The following is a 26499-nucleotide window of genomic DNA, read 5'->3' on the forward strand; positions in this document are numbered from 1 at the left end:
GCTCTTGTGTTGGGGGGCGGGGGAGGGTTCGGGGGGGAGAGCGTTACTCTTTTAAGCTTTTACAAAGAATGTGTGATTTTAATAACCATGTAAGATAAGACTAAAACACCTTCATCTCTTTGAACCAAGTCAATCTAAACTATAGGAGGTAGGTTATCAGTGTCCCCAATGAGCCAGTCCTACCACACCAGGAAGTCTTATTCATTGCCTCACCCAAAATACAGTGGGCCTTCTAGAAGCCAAAGCATTTAGCTAAATGTCAGGTAATATTTATTTATACATATTTATATGTGTAAAATATAATAAAATATAAATATAAAGAGATTTCAAATACTATCCTGTTTAAATGACACATGGAATATAAACCTATTTGTAAATAATGAGACTAAAACCATCAACTCTAAAACTAAAAAGAAAACTAGAACAGGAAATACTTTTGACTTTTAAAAATAAAAATGGCATAATGACAATGATAAGCAGCCTCCCTACCACCTTCAACAGTGAAGGTGGGAGGAGGCACCCCAGGCCTCTGAGCCACCTTCTCAAAGTGCCTTCTCACCAGCTTTGGCTTTAACTGGTCCTCACTGTCGCTGTGCCCCAGGCGGCCATACCGGCCTTTGCCCCATGTGTAGAGGTCCCCTGCTGCAGTGACGCAGGCACTGTGGGCTCCACCGGCAGCAACATCAACTACTTCAATTCCTCTCAGAGACTCAATGACGCGGGGGCGGTCACATGGACTGCAAAAGAGGTCATCAAATATAACTGAAATAGTTTTATTCTTAAATATTTTAAAAATATTAAATACTAGGCTTTTGGTTTGTTGTACACTTAATGTACACCTATCAAATCAATTGTTTTTTATGTTTATTTTCTAAATTATTTATTAGTTAGCATATAGTGCAATAATGATTTCAGAAATAGATTCAAGTGACTCATCCCCTATGTATAACATCCAGTGCTCATCCCAGTAAGTGTCCTCCTTAATGCCTCTTACCCATTTAGCCCATCCCCCCACTCCCACAACCCCTCCAGCAACCCTCAGTTTGTTCTCTGTATTTAAGAGTTTCTTAAATATTTTTATACTATTTTTGTTTCCCTCCCTCATGTTCATCTGTTTTAGATCTTAAATTCCACATGAGTGAAATCATATATTTGTCTTTCTCTGATTTCGTTTGGCATAATACATTTTAGTTCCACCCATATTGTTGCAAATGGCAAGATTTCATTCTTTTTGATTGCCAACACACACACACACACACACACACACACACACACGCGCGCGCGCACACACATACACACACACACACACACACACACACACACACACATCTTCTTTATCCATTCATCTGTCAATGGACATTTTTGGGCTCTTTCCATACTTTGGCTATTGTCAAATCAATTTTGTTAATTAAGAAGAATCATTCAGACCTGAACTCAAAAGTTCATAATTTCCTAAATGTTTTCCTTTACACCAGTTGCCCTGAGGCCACAGATCAGGAGACTTGCTAAATCAGAGGCCAGGAGACTAGTGCTCAAATGTGGGTCAAGTCTGGCCCATGATTGTTTTTGAAAAGCCAATGAACCTAGAATGAATTTTAAATTTTTAAAGGGTCGTTAAAAAAAATTCAAAGAAGCATATATTACAAAGACTATATGTGACTGACCTAAGTTGCCCACCCTTGCTATAAATCAACATTTCATTTAAAGAGTTTTACCATATGAATGTCAACTAGCCTACAATGTGCCAAGCATTGACAACAAGTTGTTTTCTTATTACTAAGTTTTAAAAGTTCCTTATGATAATTTTGAAAGTAGGACTTAAGCCAGGTGTATCAATGCAAATAATGCTTTCCCAGTCTGTAGCATGTCTTTTCAATCTATCTTTCAAACACCTGAAGTTCACATTTTTATGAAGTCCAGTTTATCCTATTTTTCTTTTTTTTTTAACAAATAGTTTATTGTCAAGTTGCTTTCCATATAACACCCAGTGCTCATCCCCACAAGTGCCCTCCTCCATGTATATCTCCCCCCGCCCCCCCACACCCATCAGTCCTTAGTTTGTTCTCAGCATTCAAGAGTCNTAAGTTCTCTGATTTGCTCCTTTTAGACACTCTGACTGGCATGAGGTGGTATCTCAGTGTGGTTTTGATGTGTATTTCCCTGATGAGAAGGGATGCTGAGCATCGTTTCATGTGTCTGTTGGCCATCTCAGTTTATCCTATTTTTCTTTACTGGATCATGCTTTTGGAGTTCTCTCTAAAACTCTGACCTAAAGTCACAAAGGTTTTCTCTCATGTTTTCTTCTGTAAGTTTTTGGATTTAGGTTTCATATTTATGACTATGATTCATTTTGAGTTAATTCTGGATACAGTGCAAGTTAAGAAGTTCACTGCTTGGTATATGGTTATCCAATTGCTCAAAACCACTTGTTGAAAAAGCTCTGTTCGCCAATAAACTGTCTGCACTTTTGTAAACTGTGCAATGGAAATTATAAGGGAGAAATTAAATTTCATTTTTTCTACACTCATTATTCATTATTTGTGGTACATTTTAAGACTCTCTTCTGTTCCACTGATAAATTTCTCTTTACAATAATACTACTCTTTTGATTACTGTAGCTTTAAAATGAGGTTTGAAGTAAGGTAGTGTCAGTCTTCCAACTTTGCTCCTGATTTTCAAAGCTGCTTTGATTATTTTAGGTACTCTGTATTTCTGTGTGAATTTTACAATCATCTTGTCAATTTCTACAGAAATTTTGTTTGGTAAGGGGTTGAATCTATAGAGGTTAACTTGAGGAAAATTAAAAAATGAGTCTTCTAATCCATGAACACAGTATACTTGTTAATGGATTTTAGGTCTTCTAAAATCTCTCCCAGCAATATTTTATAGTTTTCTCTCTGTAAGTCATCCATGGGTTTTTTGGTCAAATTTATCCCTTACTACTTCAATTGTGGGGGGAGAGTAATATAAATGGTATTTTTAAATTTCAACTTCTGATTACACTGCATATGTATAAAGACAAACAATTGCCTTTTATTGCTTGATCTATCCTGTAACACTGCTAACCTCACTTATTGATTCTAGTAACTTTTTCGTAGGTTCCATAGATTTTCTATATAAACAATTATACTATGTGTAAAGAGCAGCTTTAAATCTCTTTCCCATTTGAATGCCTTTTATATCTTTATACTGCTGAACTGCACTTGACAATCTTGAAGTACAATGCTGAATCTTGATAGCAGATGTTCTTGGTCTTGGTTCCTAAAGTTAGGGGAAGTTCAGTATGTCATATTAAGTCACTATTTGCTCTACGTTTAACAGAGATGCCCTTTATCAAGTTACAGAAGTTCTCTTTTATTCCTAGACTGGTGAAAGTTGTTTATCAGAAACAGATGTTGAAGTTTGCCAAATGCTTTTTCTCCCCCTTCACCTCTTCGTGTTTTTTTTTTTTTACTTGATTCAACTGACATAAAATTCACATGATCATGTTGTATTATCCTTTTATATATTGTTGGATTTGATTATTTGTTTAATACATTATTTATTTTTGAGACAGAGAGAGACAGAGCATGAGTGGGGGAGGGGCAGAGAGAGAGGGAGACACAGAATCTGAAACAGGCTCCAGGCTCCAAGCTGTCAGCCTGATGCAGGGCTCGAATCCATGACCTGTGAGATCTGACCTGAGCCAAAGTCGGATACTTAACCGACTGAACCACCCAGGCACCCCGGATTTGACTTTTTAAAATGTTAAGAATTTTTACATATATTTTCATGAAGGATATTGGTCTGTATTTTCCTATTAATGTCTGAGTCTGGTTTTAATAGAGGACTAACAGCTATATGCAAAAGAAAATTGGTGAGAATTCCTCCTCTATTTTCTAAAATAGTTTAAGAATTGGGGTATTATCTGTTACTTACACATGTGGTAGAAATAACATCATCTGTTTCTGGTGATTTATTTGTGGAAGGTTCAATTTCTTAAATAGATACAAGTTTATCTGAGTCACTTACTTCTTCTTGAGTGAGCTTTAAAGAGTGTTTTCTTTTGAAGAATGTGTCTATTTCATCTAAAAAGTTGCATTTGCAGGCCCCTGGGTGGCTCAGTCAGTTAAGCATCTGACTTCGGCTCAGGTCATGATCTCATGGTTCATGGGTTCGAGCCTCGCGTCGGGCTCTGTGCTGTCGGCTAGCTCAGAGCCTGGAGCCTGCTTCAGATTTTGTATCTCCCTCTCTCTCTGACCTTCCCCTGCTCATGCTGTCTCTCTCTCTCTCTCAGAAATAAATAAAACAGTAAAAAAATAAATAAATAAAAAGCTGCATTTGCTGGCATAAAGATGTGCATTATACTTCATTTTTCAATAACAAAATATTCTGCATTGATGAAACTCCCTCATTTCTGATATCACCATAATTTGTATATTCTTTTTCTTCTTGATCAATCTACAGGGAAGTTTTATCAATTGTATTGACTTTCTCAAAAAGTTAACTTTTGTTTTCATTGAATCATCTCTATTTCATGGATTCTCACTCTGATCCTATTTCCTTTATTCTGCTTAGAATAAAGCACAAGCGCTCTCTAAATAAATAAACTTTAAAATAAAGTAAGTCCCCTTCAAGCATCAAGTCTGATCTTGTTTTTATATTTATTCTGACAACCTCTGACTTAAGTGTTTAAACCATTTACACTTGATGTGATTGTTAACATATTTCAGTTTATATCTATATTTTGCTATTTGTTCCCTATTAGTCCCATCTATTTATTTTTTCTTCTTTAGGGCATGTTTTATGATTTCACTTTAACTCCTTCATTGGGGTTTATCACATAAAACATTTTGGTGTGTTATATTAATGAGTGCTTTAGGGTATGTAGAATATCTCTCTACACTACTTTAGTATGAAATCATACACTATATTATGTATAAGAACATAACAGCATACATTCATTTCCTACTTCCCAAGCCTCTATATACTGCTGTGCTAACCCTATATTATTGCTATATATTTTACTTCTATGTATGTTTTAAACAGCTCAATTCATTTTTATTATATCCTGGAAATATTCAATTATCTCTTGAAGACATTTATATAATAAGGGAAAAAAGTCATAATATTAACTCATGCAGCAATCTCATGCAGCAATTTCCTCATTCATTGTACAGAAGCTTGATACCATCTGGTAGAATTTTCCTTCTGTTTGCAGTAATTCCTTTAATATTTTTGTTTTGCAAGTCTGCAGGTATTTCATTCTTTCAGCTTTTATGTCTGAATAAGTCTACTTCAACTTAATCATTTTTATTTTTTTTTAATGTTGACTTATTTTTTTTGGGGGGGGAGGGAGAGAGAGAAGAAGGGGGCAGAGAGAGAGACACAGATCCAAAGCAGGCTCCAGGCTCAGCTGTCAGCAAGAGCCTGACATGGGGCTAGAACCCACAAGCCATGAGATCATGACCTGAGCCAAAGTCGGATACTCAACCAACTGAACCACCCAGGGGCCCCTCAACTTCATTCTTGGAAAAGTATTTTCACAGGTAAAAAAATTCTCAGTTGACAGTTGTTTTTACTTTCAGTACCTCCACTGTCTTCTAGTTTGTTTTGTTTTCTATAAGAAATTTGCTGTCACTCTTTATCTTTATTTTTTCTGTATGTAACATACATTTTTCCCTCTGTTTTTATGATTTTTCTCATTATCAACGTTCTTGAGCAATTTGATTATAATATGCTTTGGTAAGTTTGTTTCATGTTCCTTTTGCTTTAAGTTCTTTGATGTTCTTGAATCTGTGAGTTTATAGTTTTCATCAAATTTGGACATTTTTCAGCCATCATTTCTCAAAATTCCTTATCTTCCTCTCCTTTGGTGACTTTAAATTACTTATATAAGAGGCCACTTGAGGCTGTTGTCCACAACTCACTGATGTGATGCTTATTTTAGATGTTTGTGTGTTTCATTTGTTTCAGTTTCTATTGTTATGTTATCAAGTTCATTGGTCTTTTTTTCTGCCATGTTTAATCTGTATTAAACAAATGCACTGTATTTCCCATCCCAGACATATTTCTCATCATTAGTACTCTGATTAGGGGATTTAAATATATTTCAATCTCTAACATGCTTAAGTTTTCCCTTAAGTTTCTTAAATATATAGGAATGTGGTTAAAATGCTGTTTTAATATTTTTACCTAGTAATTCTACTACTCTTTTCTGGGTCAGTTTTAATTGACTATTTTTTCTATTTTATATGGGCTATATTTTCCTCTTCTTTTGTATGCCTGATAAATTTTTTACAGCTTTGAGATATAGCTGACTACAAATTACATAAATTTAAGGTGTACAATATGATGATTTGATATATATATATTGCAAAATGATTACCACAATAAGGTTAACACAGCTATCAACCCCCATAATAATTTTTTGTGTGGTGAAAACATTTAAGATCTACTCTCTCTTAGCAACTTTCAAAGATACAATAAAGTATTAACTATAGTCACCATGCTATACGTTATGTTCTCAGAAATTATTCATCTTATCACTGAAGTTAGTGATAAGTTAGTTAGTACTTTTTGTTGACATCTCTGAACCCTCAATTCCCCAGCCTCTGGAAACCACCAGTCTACTCTAATTCTAGAAGTTCAGCTTTTATAGATTTCAAACATAAGTGAAATCATAGTGTTTTATCTTTCTCTGACTCATTTCACTTAGTATAATGGCCTCCGGGTTCATCCAAATTGTCTCAAATGCCAACGTTTCTTTTTCTATGGCTGAATAATATTCTAACACCCAAACACATACACACATACCACCACCCCCACCCCCACCCCCTATCTTCTTTATCCATTCACCTGCTGATGAACACTTAAGTTGTTTCCATGTCTTGGCTACTGTGAACAATGCCACACTGAACATAGGAGTATAGACCCTTTCAAGAAAATAATTTCATTTTCATCAATACGCACCCAGAAGAGGGATTGCTGGATCTCTTAGTAATTCTATTTTTTACTTTTTTCTATGTTTTCCTATAGTGGCTGCATTCCCATCAACAGTGTACAAAGTTACCCTTTTCTCCACATCCTCAGCAGCATTATGTCTTGTCTTTTTAATAACAGCCATTCTAACAGGTGTAAGGTAATATCTTGTGACTTTGACTTGCATTTTCCTGAAAATCAGTGATGGTGAGCACCTTATCATGTACCTATGGATCATCTGTATGTCTTCTCTGGAAAAGAGTCTATTCAGGTCCTTTGCCCATTTATTAAAGGGGTTGTTATTTTATTTTTGGCTATTGAGTTATAGGAGTTCCTTACACATTTTCGATATTAATCCCTTACCAGTTATATGGTTTGCAATATTTTCTGTTATTCTATAGGCTGCCTTTTTTTTTTGATTGTTTCACTTGCTGTACAGAAGCTTTTTAGTTTAATGGAGTCCCACTTGTTTATTTTTGCTTTCAGTACTTTAGTGTCATACCAAAACAACACTGCAAAGATGAAGGTCAGGGAGCTTTCTCCCTATGTTTTCTTAGAGGACTCTTTCAGAACTTAACATTTAAGTTTTTAACCCATTTTGAGTTAATTTTTGTAAGTGGTATAAGTCAGGGATCTAATTTCATTCTTTTGCATTTGAATGTCCAATTTTTCAACACAATTTATTGAAGAGACACATGCCTGGAAATTTCTGATTGGATTTTGAACACTGTGAAGTTTATCTTGTTGATTGCTTGATATGTTTGTATTCATAAAGGTATTCTTGAGCTTATGGTTCCTTGTAAACAAAGAACCAGTTTAATCCTTTTAGGTTTTGCTTTTAAGCTTTGTTGGTGGGATCAGAGCAACAGCTTATGTTTAATTTTTTTATCCACTTTTGTGCAGCATCATTCTTAATCCTCTAACCAATGTTCTGGGAATTAGGAAGTTTTGGAAGCAAGTTGTATTGTCTGTTCTCTGTGAGCCCTGTGGACCATTCCTTCTAGTCCTTTTGGGTGATTTGTTCCTTGACTTCTGAGTTATTCTTCTCACACACACGTGACTGTCAGTATTCACCTCTGTAGATCACTGTATATAACTTTATTGCCTGTTATCCATTGTCTGTAGGGCAGCTGTTTCATATATTTAGTCTGGTACTTTTAAGTTATTTCAGAGATGAAGGTCTTTGTTACTCCAACTGGGCAGGTAGTTCTCATTAATTTTTAAAAACTAGAAACTTTGGTTGCTTTGTTTGAAAAATATTGTCATTAGTGTGTCCCCTTACCCTCACTGCCTCCATTTCCTCTGTATTTAAAGCTTTAGTATCACACATGTTACCAAAATGCCAACTCTTGATTCAGTGAATTACTTGGGATTGGAGGAAGAAAAGTTGGGGAGAAGGACTAAGAGAAGCTCAATGTACTTAGTACTTATAAATCAAAAATTCAGAATTGATTTTCCACTCAAAAAGAAGGGTAATGGAGGCAAGCCCACATATTGGAACATGAACTTATTTCTGCCAAATGAGTCATTAACATTTAATTTGAGTAGATTATTATAAACGTTGCCTAAAAAACAAGGTGCCAATATGTTATACAAGAAATAAAACAATTATCAAAAATGATGTTTTCACACAATACCTTCTGTTGCCATGACCCAACTTCCCATCTTCTGCTTCACCCCAAGAGTAAACTTCTCCTTCTGAAGAGAGGGCAAGACAGTGTTTTCCTCCTGAGTTCACAGCTACCTTCTTAATAAACACGTGCTGAATAGATTCAAGTAATGTTGGGGTAGATACCGACTCTGTCCCTCCAATTCCTAGTCTGCCGCCTGCACCATATCCGGTGGCATACAGCTAAGATGAGAAGAATATAAAAATCAGATTTTTATCTAAATATCCCCTATATTTTAGAAATTAACAAACTCAATCACTGCTCTAATATTTTTACCAGAGAGAAATGAATTTTAAAGTTAAAAATCACATGAATGGGGGTATCTGGGTGGTTTAGTCATTTGAGTGTCTAACTCTATCAGCCCAGGTCATGATCCTAGGGTTGTGGGATTGAGCTCTGCACTGGACTCTGTGCTGAGTATGGAGGCTGCTTAAGATTTTCTCTCTCCCTTTTCCCTGTGACCCTCCCTGGCTCACACATATGTGCTCTCTCTCTTTCTCAAAAAGAAAAAAGTCACAGGATTGTTTAAGACTTTTTCATGCTTTATTGAACACTAAAAATAAAAAGTTATGACTATTAAAAATTCAAAGTTCACAAAATATATTTTGAAAGGAAGATCTTTTCCCTGGAAGCAAATCTCTGATAATAACACCTATAAAACACTCATAGAAAAACTATAAATAGATGTAATATTTCAGCAAGGCTGCATGTAAATCACATAGTAGAATACACTATTTTTCTTTCATTCTGAGTAATTATTTCAGGACACAAGGTTTATCATTACTTAAAAATAATCAGACTGCCTTTTCCAAATGGATGTCAAATATCCTTCCTATAAAAATTTAAATGTTGTTTCATACTGTTTCAAATGCATTGCTGCACTGACACTATAGTAAGGAAAACTTTAAGGATTAAAACAGAAAGTGAAACCAAGAACTCAGGTGGATAAATGAGCCCTAAAGCAAGGGTCCCCTGGGAAGGTTTTGAGAATCTTCAGCACACAGGGTGTCGACAGTAAAGTACCAAGCCTAAAAAGAGACTCCTTTTAGAAAGGTGACCTTCCAGTGGGCCAACTGTGAGAACTAAAAAGAAAAAACAAAGCAAATTGCCTTTCTCAATCTTATCACTAAATTAGATGGAGAAAAATCTCTCTTGAGAATTCACAACCACGAAAGCTGGTCATTAGGTTGGTTTTCAGTCTAAATTTATGTGGTGTATGATCTAAATTCCTTTGAGAATTTAATTTACAAAGACTTAGATTTGTAATACCCCAGGGTTGATTATATTCTCTTTCGAGGAGTTATTTCCAACAAAGCCTCTAAGAATTTCTACATAAAATTTTCTAAGGAAAATGGTCAGCTCATAGTTGAAAAAAGATGCCATGAGTGAGAGTCAGCAGAACAACAGTCCAATATTATCTTTAAAGAAATAAAAGCTTGAGGGGCGCCTGGGTGGCTCAGTCGGTTAAGCATCCACTTCGGCTCAGGTCATAATCTCACAGTCCGTGGGTTCGAGCCCCGTGTCAGGTTCTGTGCTGACAGCTCATGGCCTGGAGCCTGCTTCAGATTTTGTGTCTCCTCTCTCTGCCCCTCCCCCACTCGCTCTCTGTCTCTCAAAATAAAATAAGGACATAAAAAATTTAAAAAAAAAAGAGAAATAAAAGCTTGAAAATATCCTTAAGGAATAAGAATTTACAAAATTACCCAATGCAGAACTTCCTGGGATTAAAAAAATAATGGAAATTAGACACCTAGATATATTTAATAGCAGATTATAAACAGGTGACAAGAGACTAGAAGATGAATCTGAAGACATTCTCTAGCATATAGCATAGAAACACAAAGAGAAGAAGAAACATGAAAGAAGGCGTTAGAGATATAAAGCACTCAAACATCAATCAAAACACATTTTCAGGTGGACATCACACAGAGAATATGGTAGAAGCAGTATTTGGGACAAAAAAAGTCTAGGAATTTACCAGAGTTGTTGAAAGACCACTTCTTAAGAGCCAGAAACCCCCCTCTCCCATCCCTTACCACCTGGCAAAAACAAAGTAAAACAAAAAGGACAGGAAAAATAAAAATATGTCATAGCAAAATGTAGACCACTAAAGAAATATCTTAAAAGCAGCCATAGAGAAAAGATTTATTACCTCCATTTGGGTAAAAACTAGTCTGACTGCTGACATCTCATTACTAACAATGAAGTCCAAAATCCAGAAGAATAAAATTTTTAACAGGCTGACTGAAAATAACAGTCAACTGAAATTTTATACTTTAGAACAAGGGGTTGGCAAATTATGGTTCATGTGCCAAATCAGGCCCACCACGTACTTTTGTAAATAAAGCTTTATTGGACACATCCATACACATTCATTTACATATCATTCATAGGCTTGCTTTCATAGTTGCACAGAGTCCACATGACCACATAGCCAAAAATAGTATCATGACCTTTACAGAAAATGTTTCCAACCCTTACTTTAGAAAAAGGATAAAATAAAGACATATTCAAATAAACAAAAACAATCCAAGGATTAACCAACAAAAGACTCACTAAAGAAAAATGAAAATCTAAAAGTAGAAGAAAAATGAAGTAGAAGAAAACTGATTAAAGACGTAAGTTCTGAGACATAAATAATGTGAGCAAAGATGTGTGCAACATTTGGGTAAATCTGGAAAAATAACAACAACAAAAAAAGAACAACAAAAATAATAATGCCTATCATTCCCTAATGGGTTTGTGCCAGAACATAGGATAACAAAGTATCAGCTATTTGTATTCCTTGGGAAGAGGACAGAAATAGTATAAACAGTATTTCACTTCAGATTTTACATATGCATGTTATAATAACCAGGAAACAACTGAAAGACACAGAATTTTCCAGAGAATAGTAACAGAAGGATACACTTCAACCCTTTTTGATGAGACTAGCACAATCTTGAGGCACTTAGCAGGCAGCCTCTGATGTGGTTCCCAAGGATCCCTAATTCGCACCCTGTATAATCCCTTCTCCTTGAACATGGGCTAGACCTAGTGACTCAATTCCAATGGACAAAATATGACAACAAGGGTGGACTGTCACTTTTGGATTAGGTCACCCAAGATTGTGACTTGTGTCTTGCCACACCCCCCTTGCTTGCTCTGACAAAGCCAGCTGCCACAGAGTGAGGTGGCAAAGAACTGAGGGCAGCCTCAACCAACAGATCATGAGGAACTGAATGCTCAGTACAGCCCTGAGGCAACTGCAGCCTGGAGAGAGATCCTGGGTGGGAGGACCAAGCTAAGCCACCTTCAGAGTCTTGACCTACAGAAACTGCAAGATAATAAATGTGCACTTTTATTTATTTTTTTATTTAGTATAATTTATTGTCAAATTGGCTTCCATACAACACCCAGTGCTAATCCCAACAAGTGCCCTCCTTAATGCCCATCACCCATTTTGCCCTCTCCCCCACCCCCAATCAACTCTTAGTTTGTTCTCTGTGTTTAAGAATCTCTTTGCTTTGCCTCCCTCCCTCTCTGCTTGTAAAATTTTCCCCCTTCCCTTCCCCCATGGTCTTCTGTTAAGGTTCTCAAGATCCACATATGAGTGAAAACATATGGTATCTGTCTTTCTCTGACTGACTTATTTCACTTAGCATAACACCCTCCAGTTCCATCCATGTTGCTGGAAATGGCATGATTTCATTGTTTCTCACTGCCAAGTAGTATTCATTGTATATATAAACCACATCTTCTTTAATCACTCGTCAGTTGATGGACATTTAGGCTCTCTCCATGATTTGGCTATTGTTGAAAGTGCTGCTATAAACATTGGGGTACGTATGTCCCTATGCATCAGCATGCCTGCATCCCGGGGGTAAATTCCTATTAGTGCTATTGCTGAGTCATAGGGTAGTTCTTAAGTTAACTGTTGTAAGTTAAACAGATACATGATAGAGTACCAAAATCAGACATGGAGTGTATAAGACAGGAACATTATAATAATCGCACTTTAAGATCTTGGAACTCCCCAAAATCCCAAACAAAATATTCACAAACACAAACCAAAAAAATTAAAACATCCTGACCAAGTTGGGTTTCTCCACAGAATGCAAGAGGGTTTACTATAAGAAAACCAATCAATCCAATTCACGATATAAATCCACTAAAGGAGAAAACATCTATAGGAATTGTATTTTTTAATGTAGAAAAAGAAGGAAATTTTCTTAATCTCATTAAGAGCATCTACCAAAACCTCACAGTAAGTTTGTGAAATGTTCAATCACGGTGTTTACTTTGCAACCTGGATTAAGACAAGAACAAGCCCACGACCACCACCCCTGTTCAATATTACACCACAACTACCCAACACAATGAGCTTCCTTTCTTCCACACAATAAGAAAAAAATAAGAGTGGTGAACTGGAAAGGAACAAAACTGATTTACATATTATGACTCTTTATAAAGAAGATACAAGAAATCCTGAATTATACAAAGGAAAGATAGAGTTGAATAAGGTCACCAAACATAAAGACAATATATAAATATCAACCATTTCATCATACTAGATGCAATTAATTTTTTAAAAGCATTATACTAGCAAACAAAAAAGGAATACTGTAATATATTATTGATATGCAAACAGTACAGTTTTCTATATATGCTGTATTTCAAAATAAAACACTATAAAATTACAGAACACATTAAAGATCACAAAGAAATATTTTAGAATGGTAACTGCTTCCAGCACACTGTAAGTACTATTGACCTTGAGATAATGTTTTAATACAGAATCCTCACACATACTGCAGACCCAACAATGCATTGTAGCCATAGCTGACTCTTAGTTTTAACATGAATATGACACAGAAATGGCACCCTTACCTTTCCATCAGCTGTCACTGCAAAGAGAGTCTGTTCTCCTCCAATTAACTGCACGGGTCTGAGAGTTGCAAGGGCTTCACATGGAGTGGGAACTTTAACTTTTGCACCTTCGATGCCCCCAAGCTGTCCCCTATGATTATGCCCCCATCCATAAATTGTGCCACTGCCACCAGCAGAAAGAGTCCAGTCATCTGGACGCCTACAATAAACATTAGGTGAACAATTAATACGGGAAAGAATTGCACATGCAACACCTTTCTCCAGTGTACAGCATTATTCTTGGTTCTGATAATAATAACCTGTTCATCCACTGCACAAGTTGTTCATCTTGCTCTCTTTTAAAAATGTCGTGGCTCTCATGGAGAACATCCATGTGTTCGCTGTCTGCCATTAACTCACGAATTTTCTTAGCCACCTAGACAACATTATTATGAGATTATCAATAAACACTCATCTCTCAAAAATAAAACAAATAATATTAAGGTGACAACACAGGAGTAATCCCAATTGCAGAATTTGAGGGAATGCCAACATCGACAGTGTGATTTTATAGTTAATAAGCAAAATCAATATGATTATAATCAAGTCTAAGATACTGAATGTCTAGGCAGTACTATTATATCTTCAATTTACTAAAAATAAACTTCAACTGAAATTTACAGTATCCATTTATTCATTTTCACCTGTGTGATTTTTTTTCTTTATGGTATCCCTTTGTAAGAAAAATTTTGCTGTGTCTCATAATGTTGGCATCTTTTTACACCACAACTTAATAAGGGATATGTTTTTACATTCCAAAATAACATGTAATACCTCATCAAGAAAAAGACGTGGCAATGGTGTTCTTTTGTCCAGGGCCACAGCAACTCGGGAGGCCATGCAGTACCTTCGGAACCAAGCCCACTTATGTGTCTCAGCACAGCAAGGCAGAGTGTCTAGTTCCAGGTCACAAGCAAGAGCTACCAGTACCTGCAGCAACCAAAAATAAAAAACACAAAGAAGCTCAGAAATGCAGCTAACATTCCATTTCACCAACACTGCATGCTAAAGACAGATACCCTTACAGGGTTTCTGTGAGTTCTCATTCAGGAGCTCCTTATTCCAGGCTGACTGCCATGTGTCTGCAAGTGTTTTACCATTATAGTGTTGTGTATTATTCCCACCCAGCCCCTAGTGATGCCCCTGACACACAGGATCTCGGATCTGACAATTGCCACAGTACTTACTGCCTAAGTCAAGCATCTCAAAGTACACTAATACTGGCTAATGTATTAAGAGCTTGGGACATAGTCATTTCTGGGAAATTCTTCATATTCAACTTCAGCAATACCTACCCGTGTCCTCAGGTAGGCTTGAAATGCAGTGCACTACACATGACTACTCTCTGTGGCTCTCCTAGCCAACCAGCTCTCTCATCCTTTAAAACAAGTCAAACATTGTTTTGGCTATTGTTGAGAGTGCTGCTCTGAACAGCACTCTCAACAATAGCCAAAACATGGAAAGACGCCAAGTGTCCATCAACGAACGAATGGATCAAGAAGATGTGGTTTATCTATACCATGGAATACTACATGGCAATGAGAAAGAATGAAATCTGGCCATGTGTAGCTACATGGATGGAACTTGAGGGTGTCATGCTAAGCAAAATAAGTCAGGCAGGATTAGGAGGAACTTAATGGAGGACCGTGAGGGAGAAGAAGGGGAGAAATGGGGGGGGGGAGAGGGAGGGAGGCAAACCATGAGAGACTTTTGAATACTGAGAACTGAGGACTGATGGGTGGGGGGGGAGGGGAAGGGGGGTGATGGGCATGGAGAAGGGCACTTGTGGGGATGAGCACTGGGTGTATATGGAAACCAACTTGACAATAAACTGTTTTAAAGGGGGGAAATTAATTAATTAATTAAAAAAACATTAAAAAAAAAACCCCAAAATAAGTCAAACATTTACCTTAAAGAATGGGCTGTGGAGCAGCTGTTTGCCACCTCTTACAATAGGATCTTCATATTCAAATTGCCTTTGCAAAGCTTCTGGAAGGCCTTTTACCAAAGCAGCAAGAGCACTACCTGTAAAACTCTGAAGAAAACAACAAAATTGTATCCTAGCAAAGCAATCCAAAATGTAGGGAAGGTAACCATTTTGTTTCTAGGAGTCAAAAGTTTGTTATATTGATACTATTTTCCCTAAAATAACGTGTATTGGTATTTTCAAATAGGTTTGGTGAACACTAAAATTTAAAAGAGCTTGACAATTTACCTCAGAATGCTTGGTCTAGATTTCAATACAGTCACACGCAGGGAACCAGGCCCTTTATGGCCTACAAAGTCTCATCTCCCAAGATCCTTAAGATCAAGCATCCTTTTAACAGAAACTACCTCATCCCGCAAAATAAAGGGGATGTGGTGAGCCAGACTTGTTGCAAAGTCTAACAGACACAATCCTATGCTCACAACCATTGATACATCTATTTCCAAAAAACACAGGCCAGCCTGCAGTCAGTATATGGAACAGCACAAAGGAGTCTGGATGGGACAAAAGAGGCCTTATTGTTACATAGAATTTCCAAACTTTTTTCAGTGATTTAAATTATTCAAGCAACATTTTATTCCCAAAGCCAAACATCTAGAAACTATAAGGTAATGATCCATACCAAAGCTCTTGCTTCTCCATCATTATCTCCAAGTAGCCTGTTTATGTTAATTGATTGCCCAAATTCAGTTGTAAGCAGCTTCCTCAGTCTTTGAAGGGCCCACATTCGGTGACTGGCAGCTTAAATGAGCAGACAGAAAGTATCAGAGGCTTGACCATTTTCCCCATCAAGTACAACAGACATGATAATAAAGGTGCTATTTACCTAAGGCACTCAGCTGTGCACAGGCTGCCAGTGATGCCGCAAGGCGAGGAACAATGCTTCTGTTTGAGGTGAGATTGAGCCGGAAGTCTAACAGACATGTCACCAAGTCCATGGATGGACAGGAGAGGACACAGCGATCAGAAAGGAGGTCTTTAGGGCCTGTGAAATGAGCACTGTAAATGTTCCCATGTTGCACAGGATGAGGGCTACCCCACAAGGAGACCTGCACAAATCTGACCAATGAGTGGGACTCATCTACTCAGATGCCATGCTTAGAGCGTGCCCATGGTACTGCCACTGTCTATGTCACATAACTATGTGCTGTATTAGACATTTTATCTGAAAATCAAATAGCTTTAGAAGTTCATTCAGCAATAACTCCTTTCCCATTAAGTGATGGAGTGCTAACATCCTAACAACTGGACTGCTAAGATGGCTCTTTGGCAGTTATGATCACCTCTGTGGTGGGGCCTTGGGCAGTGCTGACTCCCAACACAACAGGAGAAGCTAGAGTATAATGTACTAAATGAAAACAGTTTGTCTCCACCTTGCTTGATTCATCAAGATTTAGACATTGCAAGCCCCCTACTTACCTGCAGCTGGCATGATGGGATAGACTGTGAAGCGCCAGCCCCATCCATTCACAGACCCATCACTGATGAACTTCCACTTCAACTCATCCCCTGGGATGCGCAGCTCACTGGACCAGTCAGACCATTCTCGGCCTAGTGGAGAAAATTATGCCCCAGGGTTGGGTCCACTATATCATGTGATCAACACAAGTTGTTAAAATACAAAGCAAAATCATTCACCCTGTGTCTGAAGAACAGCTGGCTCCTCCAACCCAAGTTCTCCAAAATCTGAGTGTCCTCTGCTTCTCATGAATGACATTTAATACATACTGTCCTTTCTATACATACTACACCAAGTATTAGAGAAACTGAAGACAGGTAGGCACTGCCCTGATAAATAGCTACAACACTGCAGAGCAGGCCAGCACACATGCCCAGGTCAAGGGCTATAGAGAGTTTCCTGGGGAAGGTCTTATGTGATGGCAGTTACCTAGGAAACAGAAGAAAGAGCCCCAGCTTTCCCCACAGAGAATGCAATTTTGCTAAGACCTCAGCCCAGCCCTTTCTGCAATCAATTATAAACCAAGTCCCTTTAGGAAGCTTTTTCATACATCAATCTTTACTTTGCATAGGCCTGGTACTCCCATATGTCTTACAGCACCATCTCTAACTATCTGGGTGAAACTGAGCCTCTAAGGCAGCCAGTGTCCTGACAAGCCCGGATTACTCCGGGCACCCAGTAATCCCATCTGTCACTGGTGAGGAGCAGATACCATTCGCATAACTATCTTTTTGAAAGTACTGGGAAGAGGCAGATAAAACCTACTGTATTTTGCAGCATAATAGTTTGCTATCCCTTCCTTTAGTCTCACATAGGAAAGAAGCAGTAACATTCTGTTTAGTAAGTTACTAGTTCTGTTCTATGAAGGTGCAGATAGTGTCCTGTTCAACATCTCTTCATACCTGACCGCACGGAGACAATCCTGTTGACACCATCCATGACTGTGAGAGGGTCGTGGCGCCTCTCTGTAGAACACTGCCGGTCAAACTCCACCCTGAGTCCCTCTGCCCCTGGAGGTCAAGAGCACAAGTGATCATTCCCAAATGACATACCACAGACAAGGCCATAAGCCACAACAGACACACAGAAACAGTGAGTCTAAAATGATGTTTAACAGCTAATGAAAAGCAGAAAGATATGAAGAACTAACTTCAAAGACAAGAAACTAAGACTGACTGCCTTGTCTCCCACAGAAGACTTGACCTGTGATGGAAAGCTCAAGAATACACTTCCGCTTGGCCAATTCATTTTGTGCTCTCATTTCTGGGCAAATTTTCATGCTGCAGCCCCAGTGGCCAGACCAAGCTTTATTATCTTCTGACTCCACACACATTTAAAATGCCACATGAAACCATATTTATCAAACATTTAGCATTAAATCTAGAGTCTTCTGTGGGACAAGTTAGCTTACAAAAGAATTAATGAAGAACAGGACCTAGGTTACGGTGGAGGGAAGAGGTTAACAAATCCCCTCCTTCAAAGCAGCTATAAAACCATTCAAAATTATAAAAGATGATGATTCCAGGGCTCTCCATATAATTAAATGGAGACAACTAATTGAGAAGTGTTTATTCATGAAAAAACTACCAAACTTGGGTAGAGACAGTGAGCACCTATGATGTTCTTGCCTGGGTATGTTTCTATCCAAGCTGGAGGACAGTTCTACCAAGATGGGACTCTGCCTCCAGGGGAAGCTAACTGGTATAGAGCAGGGAGCAGAAAATACATGCCAGGGGCATTGCCAATAAAAGAATAACAAAAAAGCCTCCATCTCCACTGGCCTGAGGACATGGTTTGGTTAGATGAGTGTCAGATCTGAAAACTATCCAGAAATTTAACAGGGAGGTTTTAAAATTCAGAGAGCACAGAAGGGCCACTGAGGGCATCACAAAGGCTTGGACAAACTGGGATGCATGCACACAGGAAAACTGCCAAAACACCCGATTCTATGCCTTCCCTTCTCCCACCCACGTGTAAATCCATCAATAGAAGGGGTGATCAACAAGTCTGAGCATAAGCCAAGAAAATACAGAACAAACCCTAAAAGTCAGGCTAGAGAACAAAAATTAGAATGGAAGAATGAAACCAGGACATCAGAGGTCACATGCTGTGAGGAAAACAGATTTCAGAGAGAATTACAGTCATGTTACAAAACAAGTATACAATACAATCACAATAACCTCAGCAACCATTACAAATCTTAAAAAAGAAAATCAGAATCCAGAATCCAGATGATATTACATACTGCTATCTAAAATATTTGCTTTTCAAAAAAAAAAAAAAAATGAGACAAGCAAAAACACTGAAAAGGGTGAGCCATACTCAGGAATAAAATCAGTCAATAAAAATAGACTCTGATGCACCAGATGCTGGATTTACCAGACCACAATTTTTAGCAATAAAATATGTCTTTAAAAAAATCCAAGGAAACCAGAGAAAATATGATAACACAGGAAAACAAGATAGATAACAAATGATAAGAATGATCTAACAAATATAGAATCTCGATAAAGAGGGAGAAACCATGAAGAAAGTACTAAAAGGAAATTTTGGAGTTGGAAAATAGAATGACCAAAATGAAAATATTCACTAGATGGGCAAAATGGCAGAAAAAAGAAGTAAATTAAAAACTGTATAATTTCTCTCTTACTCCTAAAAAATAAGTGGAAAAAAGACTGAGAAAAAATGAGAACGTCTCAAACACCTAGGAGGCAACATCAAGGAATACAAACATATGCATCTGGGAATTTCCTCCCAACAAAACAGAAGAGAAAAAAAGGGTGCAGAAGAATAGTTTAAAAATACAGCCCAAACATTCTAATTTGATGAAAAATATTAATCTACAGTTCCCAAAATTAGTAACTCCCAAGTAGGATAAAACAAAGAGATCTACACTGAGACACATTATACCGAAACTATCGAAAACCAAAGACAAAAAGAAAATATTATGAAAGCTGGCGAGATTTAAAAAAAAAAAAAAAAAGGCACAGAACATGTAAGGGTACAAAATACCATTAATGGCTGACTTCAATGGAGGTAGGAAACCAGTGGGGAAAATTCTATCAACCAAGAATTCTATATCTAGCAAAACTATCCTTCAAAAAGTGAAGGCAAAATTAAACATTCCCGAATAAACATATAGTGAAAGAACTGCTAGCAAATATGCTTTAGAAAAAGCATTTACAGTATTTCAAACTGAAATACAATGATATCAAATAGAAACCTGAATCCATGGGTAGCAATGAAAAGCACTGGAAATAAGAAATATGTGGGTTAAGAGATAGCATATGTATTTTTTTTCCTTTCCTTTTCTTAATATTTTTAAAAGACAAAATACTGCATAGTGCAGAGCTTAGGAAACTATAATCCATGGGCCGTATTTGTCTCACCCTCTGTTTTTGCATAGCCTGTGAACTATGTGTATTTTCAAATGCTTAGAAAAAAAATCAAAATAATATTTTGTGACACATGAAAGTTTGCTAATCCTTGGCATAATGCAATGATTATTATACCATATACATGCATGTATAACACATATAGTTACAAGTATGTTGAACAGATTTCAAACATATATAAATATAATATATGTGACAATAACAGCAAAAAGGAGGGAAAAAGAAATAGAACTATACTGGAACAAAGTTGCTATATTTTACCAGAATTAAGATATTAACCAGGAAGTAGATGGTAATATACTCAAATGCTTATTTTAGTCTCTAGAGCAAACACTAAAAAGAAGTGGTTGAAAATCAATAGACAAATTAAAATGGTACACACAAAAAAATTTTAAAGCAAAAGAAAGCACTAAAGGAAGAACAAAAAGAGACATAGGCATTAGAGAAAACACAGCAAAATGCTGTATATAAATCTAATCAAAGCCATAATTACATTAGATATGAATGGCCTAAGCATCTCAATCAAAAAGCAGAGATTCTTGGATAAAAAAAGCAAGATCCAACTATAAGGTGTATAACCAGAGACAAACCCTGACTCAAAGACAAAAAAAGTTTGAAGTAAAAAGATGGAAAAAAATTTAGCATGTAAACAATCACCATAAGAGAAATGGAGTCACTATACTAATATTACACAAAATAAACCTTAAGGCTAGGAATGTTAATATAGACAAAGAGGGGCACATTCACACTGAAAAAAAAAGTCAAACATCAGGTATATATAACAATTACAAAGGTATGTACACCTAACAACAAAGATCCAAAATATATTAATGAAAAGCTGATAGAAATGAAAGAAGTAGACAAATCCACAATTACACCTAGAGATTTCAATATCCAATTCTCAACAACTGACAGAATGAGTGAACAGAAAATCAGTAAGGCTACACATTTCAACAGGATTGCCAACCATCTTAACCTTACAGAAAATTACAGAACACTCCACCAACAAAGGAAGAATGCACATTCCTATTAAGCAGACATGAAACATCCTGTACGATGGATCACATTCTATAAAACAAGTTTCAATAAATTTAAAAGGTGTGAAATCATTCAATGTATGACCGAATAACTACAACCATAATTATATAACTACAGTGGGATTGAATCAGAAATCAACAAAAGAAGGAAATCTGGGAAATCCCCAGTACTTAAAAAACACTTCTAAATAATCCATGATTCAAACAAGAGATCTCAAAAAAGAAACTAGGAAATATTTTAGGCTGAACAAAAATTGAGAACACAGCATTATCATAATTTATGTGGTATAGCTAAAGCAGTGTTTAGAAAGAAATCTGTCACTTCAAACTCTATTAGAAAAGAAGTCTCAATAATCTATGGTTCTACCTTAGAAAACTAAAAACAAAACAAAAAGCAAAAACATATTGTACCTAAAGCAGAAGGCAGAAAATATTTATAAAGATTAGAATAGAAATCAGAAAAACAACTGAAAAAAATCACAAATCAATGAAACCAGAAATTAGTTCTTTCAAAAGATCAACAAAATTAACTTTTAACAACATGACTGATTAGGGGGACAGAAAAGTAGAAGATACAAATTATCAAAACCAGGAAAAAAAGAAGGGATATCACTATTCTATTATAATAAGATATATATTTGGTCTTGTTCCTCATCTTTGGCACAAAGCTCCTAAAACCCTAGAAATTTTCTGTTAAAAGTGTCTTTTGTTATTCATAAGGAGCCTTTTTGAGTCTACCTAAATTTACGCTAATGAGGTAACTTAGGGTGGGATCTCTAGATTGCCTCATGATGGGGCTGGTCACCAGAAAGACCAGATGATTAGAGGGCTGGCTCTTTTAATATCATCAAGAGATCTCTGGGAAGGGGAAGTTAGGTGGAAGGGGTATTGTAGGTTAAGGTACATAAAAACTTGTGAACGGCAAGATTTGGTAAGACATCACATGCTGGGAGGATGGTATACCTCAGTTCCATAGCAACAGAAGCCCCTCTATCAGGTCTTTTTCTGACTTCCTCCTATGTACCTCTTCATCTCGTTGTTCATTTGCACCCTCTATAGTATCCTTTATAATAAACTGGTAAACCTATGTGTGAAGCTGAATAAAGGACACCTCATTTCAAATGAAGTCAGCAGGCTAGAATGGGGAGCTCTCATGCCCTACCATTCTTCATCAGTTGCAGACCCCAACAGGAAGAAGCCTGTATATTACTACCCCAGCAAGAAGAAGAAAGTTCCCTCTCCCTATCACAAAAGCCCAGCCAGTGAGACTATCACAACTCAACCAGTGAAAAGCAATTACACTTTGAACTTACAGTTTACACTAAAGGAATTTTTTGTTTATAACAGCTCCTTCTGACTCTCTTCTTTCCTCTATACAAGAATAGAATTCTCCTTTGTTCTATGAACTTACCTATAGCTTTTGCTATTACTTGCTTGTCTCAAACTGCAATTTCTCTTCTATTCTCAAATAAAACCATTTACTAGTAAAATAAGCCTATTTTACTTTGTTTTTTAGTTTTTTTAAGTTTATTTATTTTGAGAGAGACAGAGTGAATACAAGTAGGAAAAGGGCAAGAAAAGAGGGAGAATCTCAAGCAGGCTCTGCTGTCAGTGCAAAGCCTATGCGAGGCTTGAACTCACAAAACTATGAGATCATAATCTGAGTGGAAATCAACAGTGGGACACTTAACCCACTGAGCCACCCAGGTGCCTAACCTGTTTAACTTTTAAGCTCAACATAAGTACATGTTTCTCTGAGTTCTGTGTGCTGCTCTAGCAAATTAATCAAACTCAAGGGGGGGGCTATGGAAATCTCTGATTGACAACAAACTGGTCAGAAGCACAGGTGATAACCTGGATTTGTGATTGACATCTACATCTGAGTTTATGGAACTGAGCCCTTAACCTGTGGGATCTGGCATTATCTCCAGGTAGATGGTGTCAGGATTAATTATAGGATATCCAGCTGGTGTCACAGAGTTGCTTGATGTGTGGGAAACACCCATACACCTGATGCCAAAAATGAAGGAGTATTGTAGTAGAATATGGAGAGTAGAGGATACAGAAGAGTGTGTTATTTCATTAGAATCAATCAACCCTATGGAAATTTAAAAGGTTTTGAGGGATACTATAAACAACCATATACCAACACTTTATACATGTTAGATGAAATTAACAAATCCCCAAAAGACACTGGTATCCGAACTCATTCAAAAATAAACAGAACATCTGACAAGATTTATATTCCAAAAAAGAAAAGCCCAGGGCCAGATGGCTCCACTGGTGAATTCTACCAACTATTTAAAGAATAATGCCAATCTTATACAAACTCTTTCTGAGAAAAGAGAGGAGGGAACATGTATTAAGGCCAGTATTATCTTGATACCAAAACCAGACAAAGCTACCATAAGAAAGAAAAGCTATATAAAAGAATAAATTTTAAAATACAAACCTAAAACAAAGCTATAGGGCAGTATTATTCTTAAAAATAGACACAAAAATTCTTAACAAAATATCAGCAAACCAAATCCTACAACATATAATAAAGATTATACACTGTAAACAATAAAGATTTGTTTAAGATTACAGAGTGAGTTAATATCCAAAAACTGATTCCTGCAATAAGCATTATTGCGCAAATAACAAAACACACAAAAAGCATTTCACAAAACCCAACACTCATTCATAAAATGTACTTACTACCCCTGCCCCAAACAGGAATAGAAAGAAACTTCCCCAGGGCGCCTTGGGTGGCTCAGTTGGTTAAGCTTCTGACTTCGGACTCAGGTCATGATCTCACAGCTTGTGGGTTTGAGGCCCGCTTCCGGCTCTGCGCTGATAGCTCTGAGCCTGGAGCCTGCTTCAGATTCTGTGTCTCCCTCTCTCTCTCTCTGCCCCTCCCCCGCTAGCACTCTGTCTCTCGAAAAAAAAAACGTTAAAAAAAATAATTAAAAAAAAACAAAAACAAAAGAAACTTCCCCAAATTGATAAAGGCATTTTTGAAAAATCTACAGTTAATGAATTTAATGCTGAGAGACTGAATATATTCATCCTACTGGAACAAGGAAAAGGATTTCCACTCTCACCCTTTGTATACATTGATTCTAGTCAGTCTCTGCTCTAGAGTAAGGTATAGATGATGTCCATTAAACTGCTATAAAGAAAGATGTGTGTGAAATGAGATTGGGGAAGACTGTCTCTGCATATGGTGGTTAGGAAAGGATTCTCTGGACAAGAAAATGGTCAGATATCTATAACTAGGGGAAGAATATTTGCCTAGGGGAAGAATATTTCAGGCAGATGGCAAATACAAGTGAGACAAATATCCTGAACCTGGAATATATTTCAGGACTAGCAAAGAAAATGATGTGGAGGAGCCAGGAGAGAGAGACAAGGAGGGTGACCAGGGCTCATACAAAGCTGTACAGGCCATGGTTAGAAGTTCACCTTCTAATTTTAAGGTTATAGGGGTATGCTGGTGGGTTTAAAGCAAAGGGCCAGGATGTTCTGACAGGGGTGGTTCACAGGATGGTCTTAAGAGAGCATCTCTGGATGTCCTGAGGGAGATGATTCTGGGAGACACATAAGGTTAGGTGTGCAGGTAAGAAACATGGGCAGCCCACTAATATATGGAGCTCATATAATAAACTGGGTGTGACCATTTGGTTGGGCCCATAATGGCCTAGAATTGGAGAGAAATGGCTCAGTTAGTAATATATTTTAAAAGTAAAAATGAACGGTGCTGGGAGAACTGGACAACAACAGGCAGAAGAATGAAACTAGATCATTTTCTCACACCATACATAAAAATAAACCCAAGACGGATAAAGGACCTGAATGGGAGACAGGAAACCATCAAAACCCTAGAGAAGAAAGCAGGAAACAACCTCCTTGACCTTAAGTGCAGCAATTCTTACTTGATACATCCCCAAAGCAAGGGAATCAAGAGCAAAAATGAACTACTGGGACCTCATCTAGATAAAAAGCTTCTGCATGGCAAAGGAAACAATCCATAAAACTAATAGGCAACAGATGGAATGGGAAAAGATAGTCGCAAATAACATATCAGATAAAGGGCTAGTATCCAAAATCTAGGGGCGCCTGGGTGGCTCAGTTGGTTAAACGTCCGGCTTTGGCTCAGGTCAACATCTCACAGTTGTAGGTTCGAGCCTGCATCGGGCTCTGTGCTGACAGCCAGCTCAGAGCCTGGAGTCTGTTTTGGATTCTGTGTCTCCCTCTCTCTCTGATCCTCCCCTGCTCACACTCTCTCTCTCTCTTTCTCTCAGAAATAAATAAAAAACATTTTTAAAAATCTATAAGGAACTCACCAAACTCTACACCTGAAAAACAAATAATCCAGTGAAGAAATGGGCCAAAGACATGAACAGACACTCCTCTAAAGAGGACATCCAGATGGCCAAGAGACACATGAAACGATGCTGAGCATTCCTCATCATCAGGGAAATACATATTAAAACCGCACTGAGATACCACCTCATGTCGGTCAGAGTGGCTAAAATGAACAAATCAGGAGACTACAGATGCTGGCAAGGATGTGGAGAAACAGGCACCCTCCTCCACTTTTGGTGGGAATGTAATCTGGTGCAACCCCTCTGGAAACCAGTGTGGAGGTTCCTCAAAAAATGAACAGTAGAACTCCCTTATGACCCAGCAATAGCACTGCTGGGAATTTACCTAAGGGATACAGGAGTGCTGATGCATAGGGGCACATGTACCCCAATGTTCATAGCAGCACTCTCAACAATGGCCGCAGCATGGAAAGAGCCTAAGTGTCCATCAACGGACGAATGGATCAAGAAGATGTGGTTTATCTATACGATGGAATACTACATGGCAATGAGAAAGAATGAAATCTGGCCATGTGTAGCAACATGGATGGACCTTGAGGGTGCTATGCTGAGCGAAATAAGGCAGGCAGGGAAGGACAGATACCATATGTTTGCACGTATAGGAGGATGAGGAGGAACTTAAAGGAGGACCATGGGGGAGAAGAGGGGAAAAATAGTGGGGGAGCGAGAGGAAGGCAAACCATGAGAGATTCTTGAATGCTGAGAACAAACTG

General features: G+C 37.5%; 1 protein-coding gene across 4 annotated transcripts in view; it reads right to left on the reverse strand.

The window, feature by feature from the left end:
* HERC2 (HECT and RLD domain containing E3 ubiquitin protein ligase 2) overlaps nt 1–26499 on the reverse strand; it is a 273851-nt gene that overhangs the window by 20670 nt on the left and 226682 nt on the right. For all 4 annotated transcript variants that reach the window (XM_077774615.1, XM_077774617.1, XM_077774614.1 and 1 more), the window contains 10 exons: nt 17887–17994; nt 16945–17076; nt 16352–16510; nt 16148–16266; nt 15448–15573; nt 14313–14468; nt 13799–13914; nt 13500–13698; nt 8598–8812; nt 560–737 (listed from right to left, as the gene is read on the reverse strand). In XM_077774615.1, coding sequence (XP_077630741.1) covers nt 560–737; nt 8598–8812; nt 13500–13698; nt 13799–13914; nt 14313–14468; nt 15448–15573; nt 16148–16266; nt 16352–16510; nt 16945–17076; nt 17887–17994 — 1508 coding nt within the window. The remainder of the gene's footprint in view (nt 1–559; nt 738–8597; nt 8813–13499; nt 13699–13798; nt 13915–14312; nt 14469–15447; nt 15574–16147; nt 16267–16351; nt 16511–16944; nt 17077–17886; nt 17995–26499) is intronic.

The sequence above is a fragment of the Crocuta crocuta genome, unplaced genomic scaffold (genome assembly GCF_008692635.1).
Source record: "Crocuta crocuta isolate KB4526 unplaced genomic scaffold, BGI_CrCroc_1.0 scaffold469, whole genome shotgun sequence".
NCBI classification, from domain to species: Eukaryota; Metazoa; Chordata; class Mammalia; order Carnivora; family Hyaenidae; genus Crocuta; species Crocuta crocuta.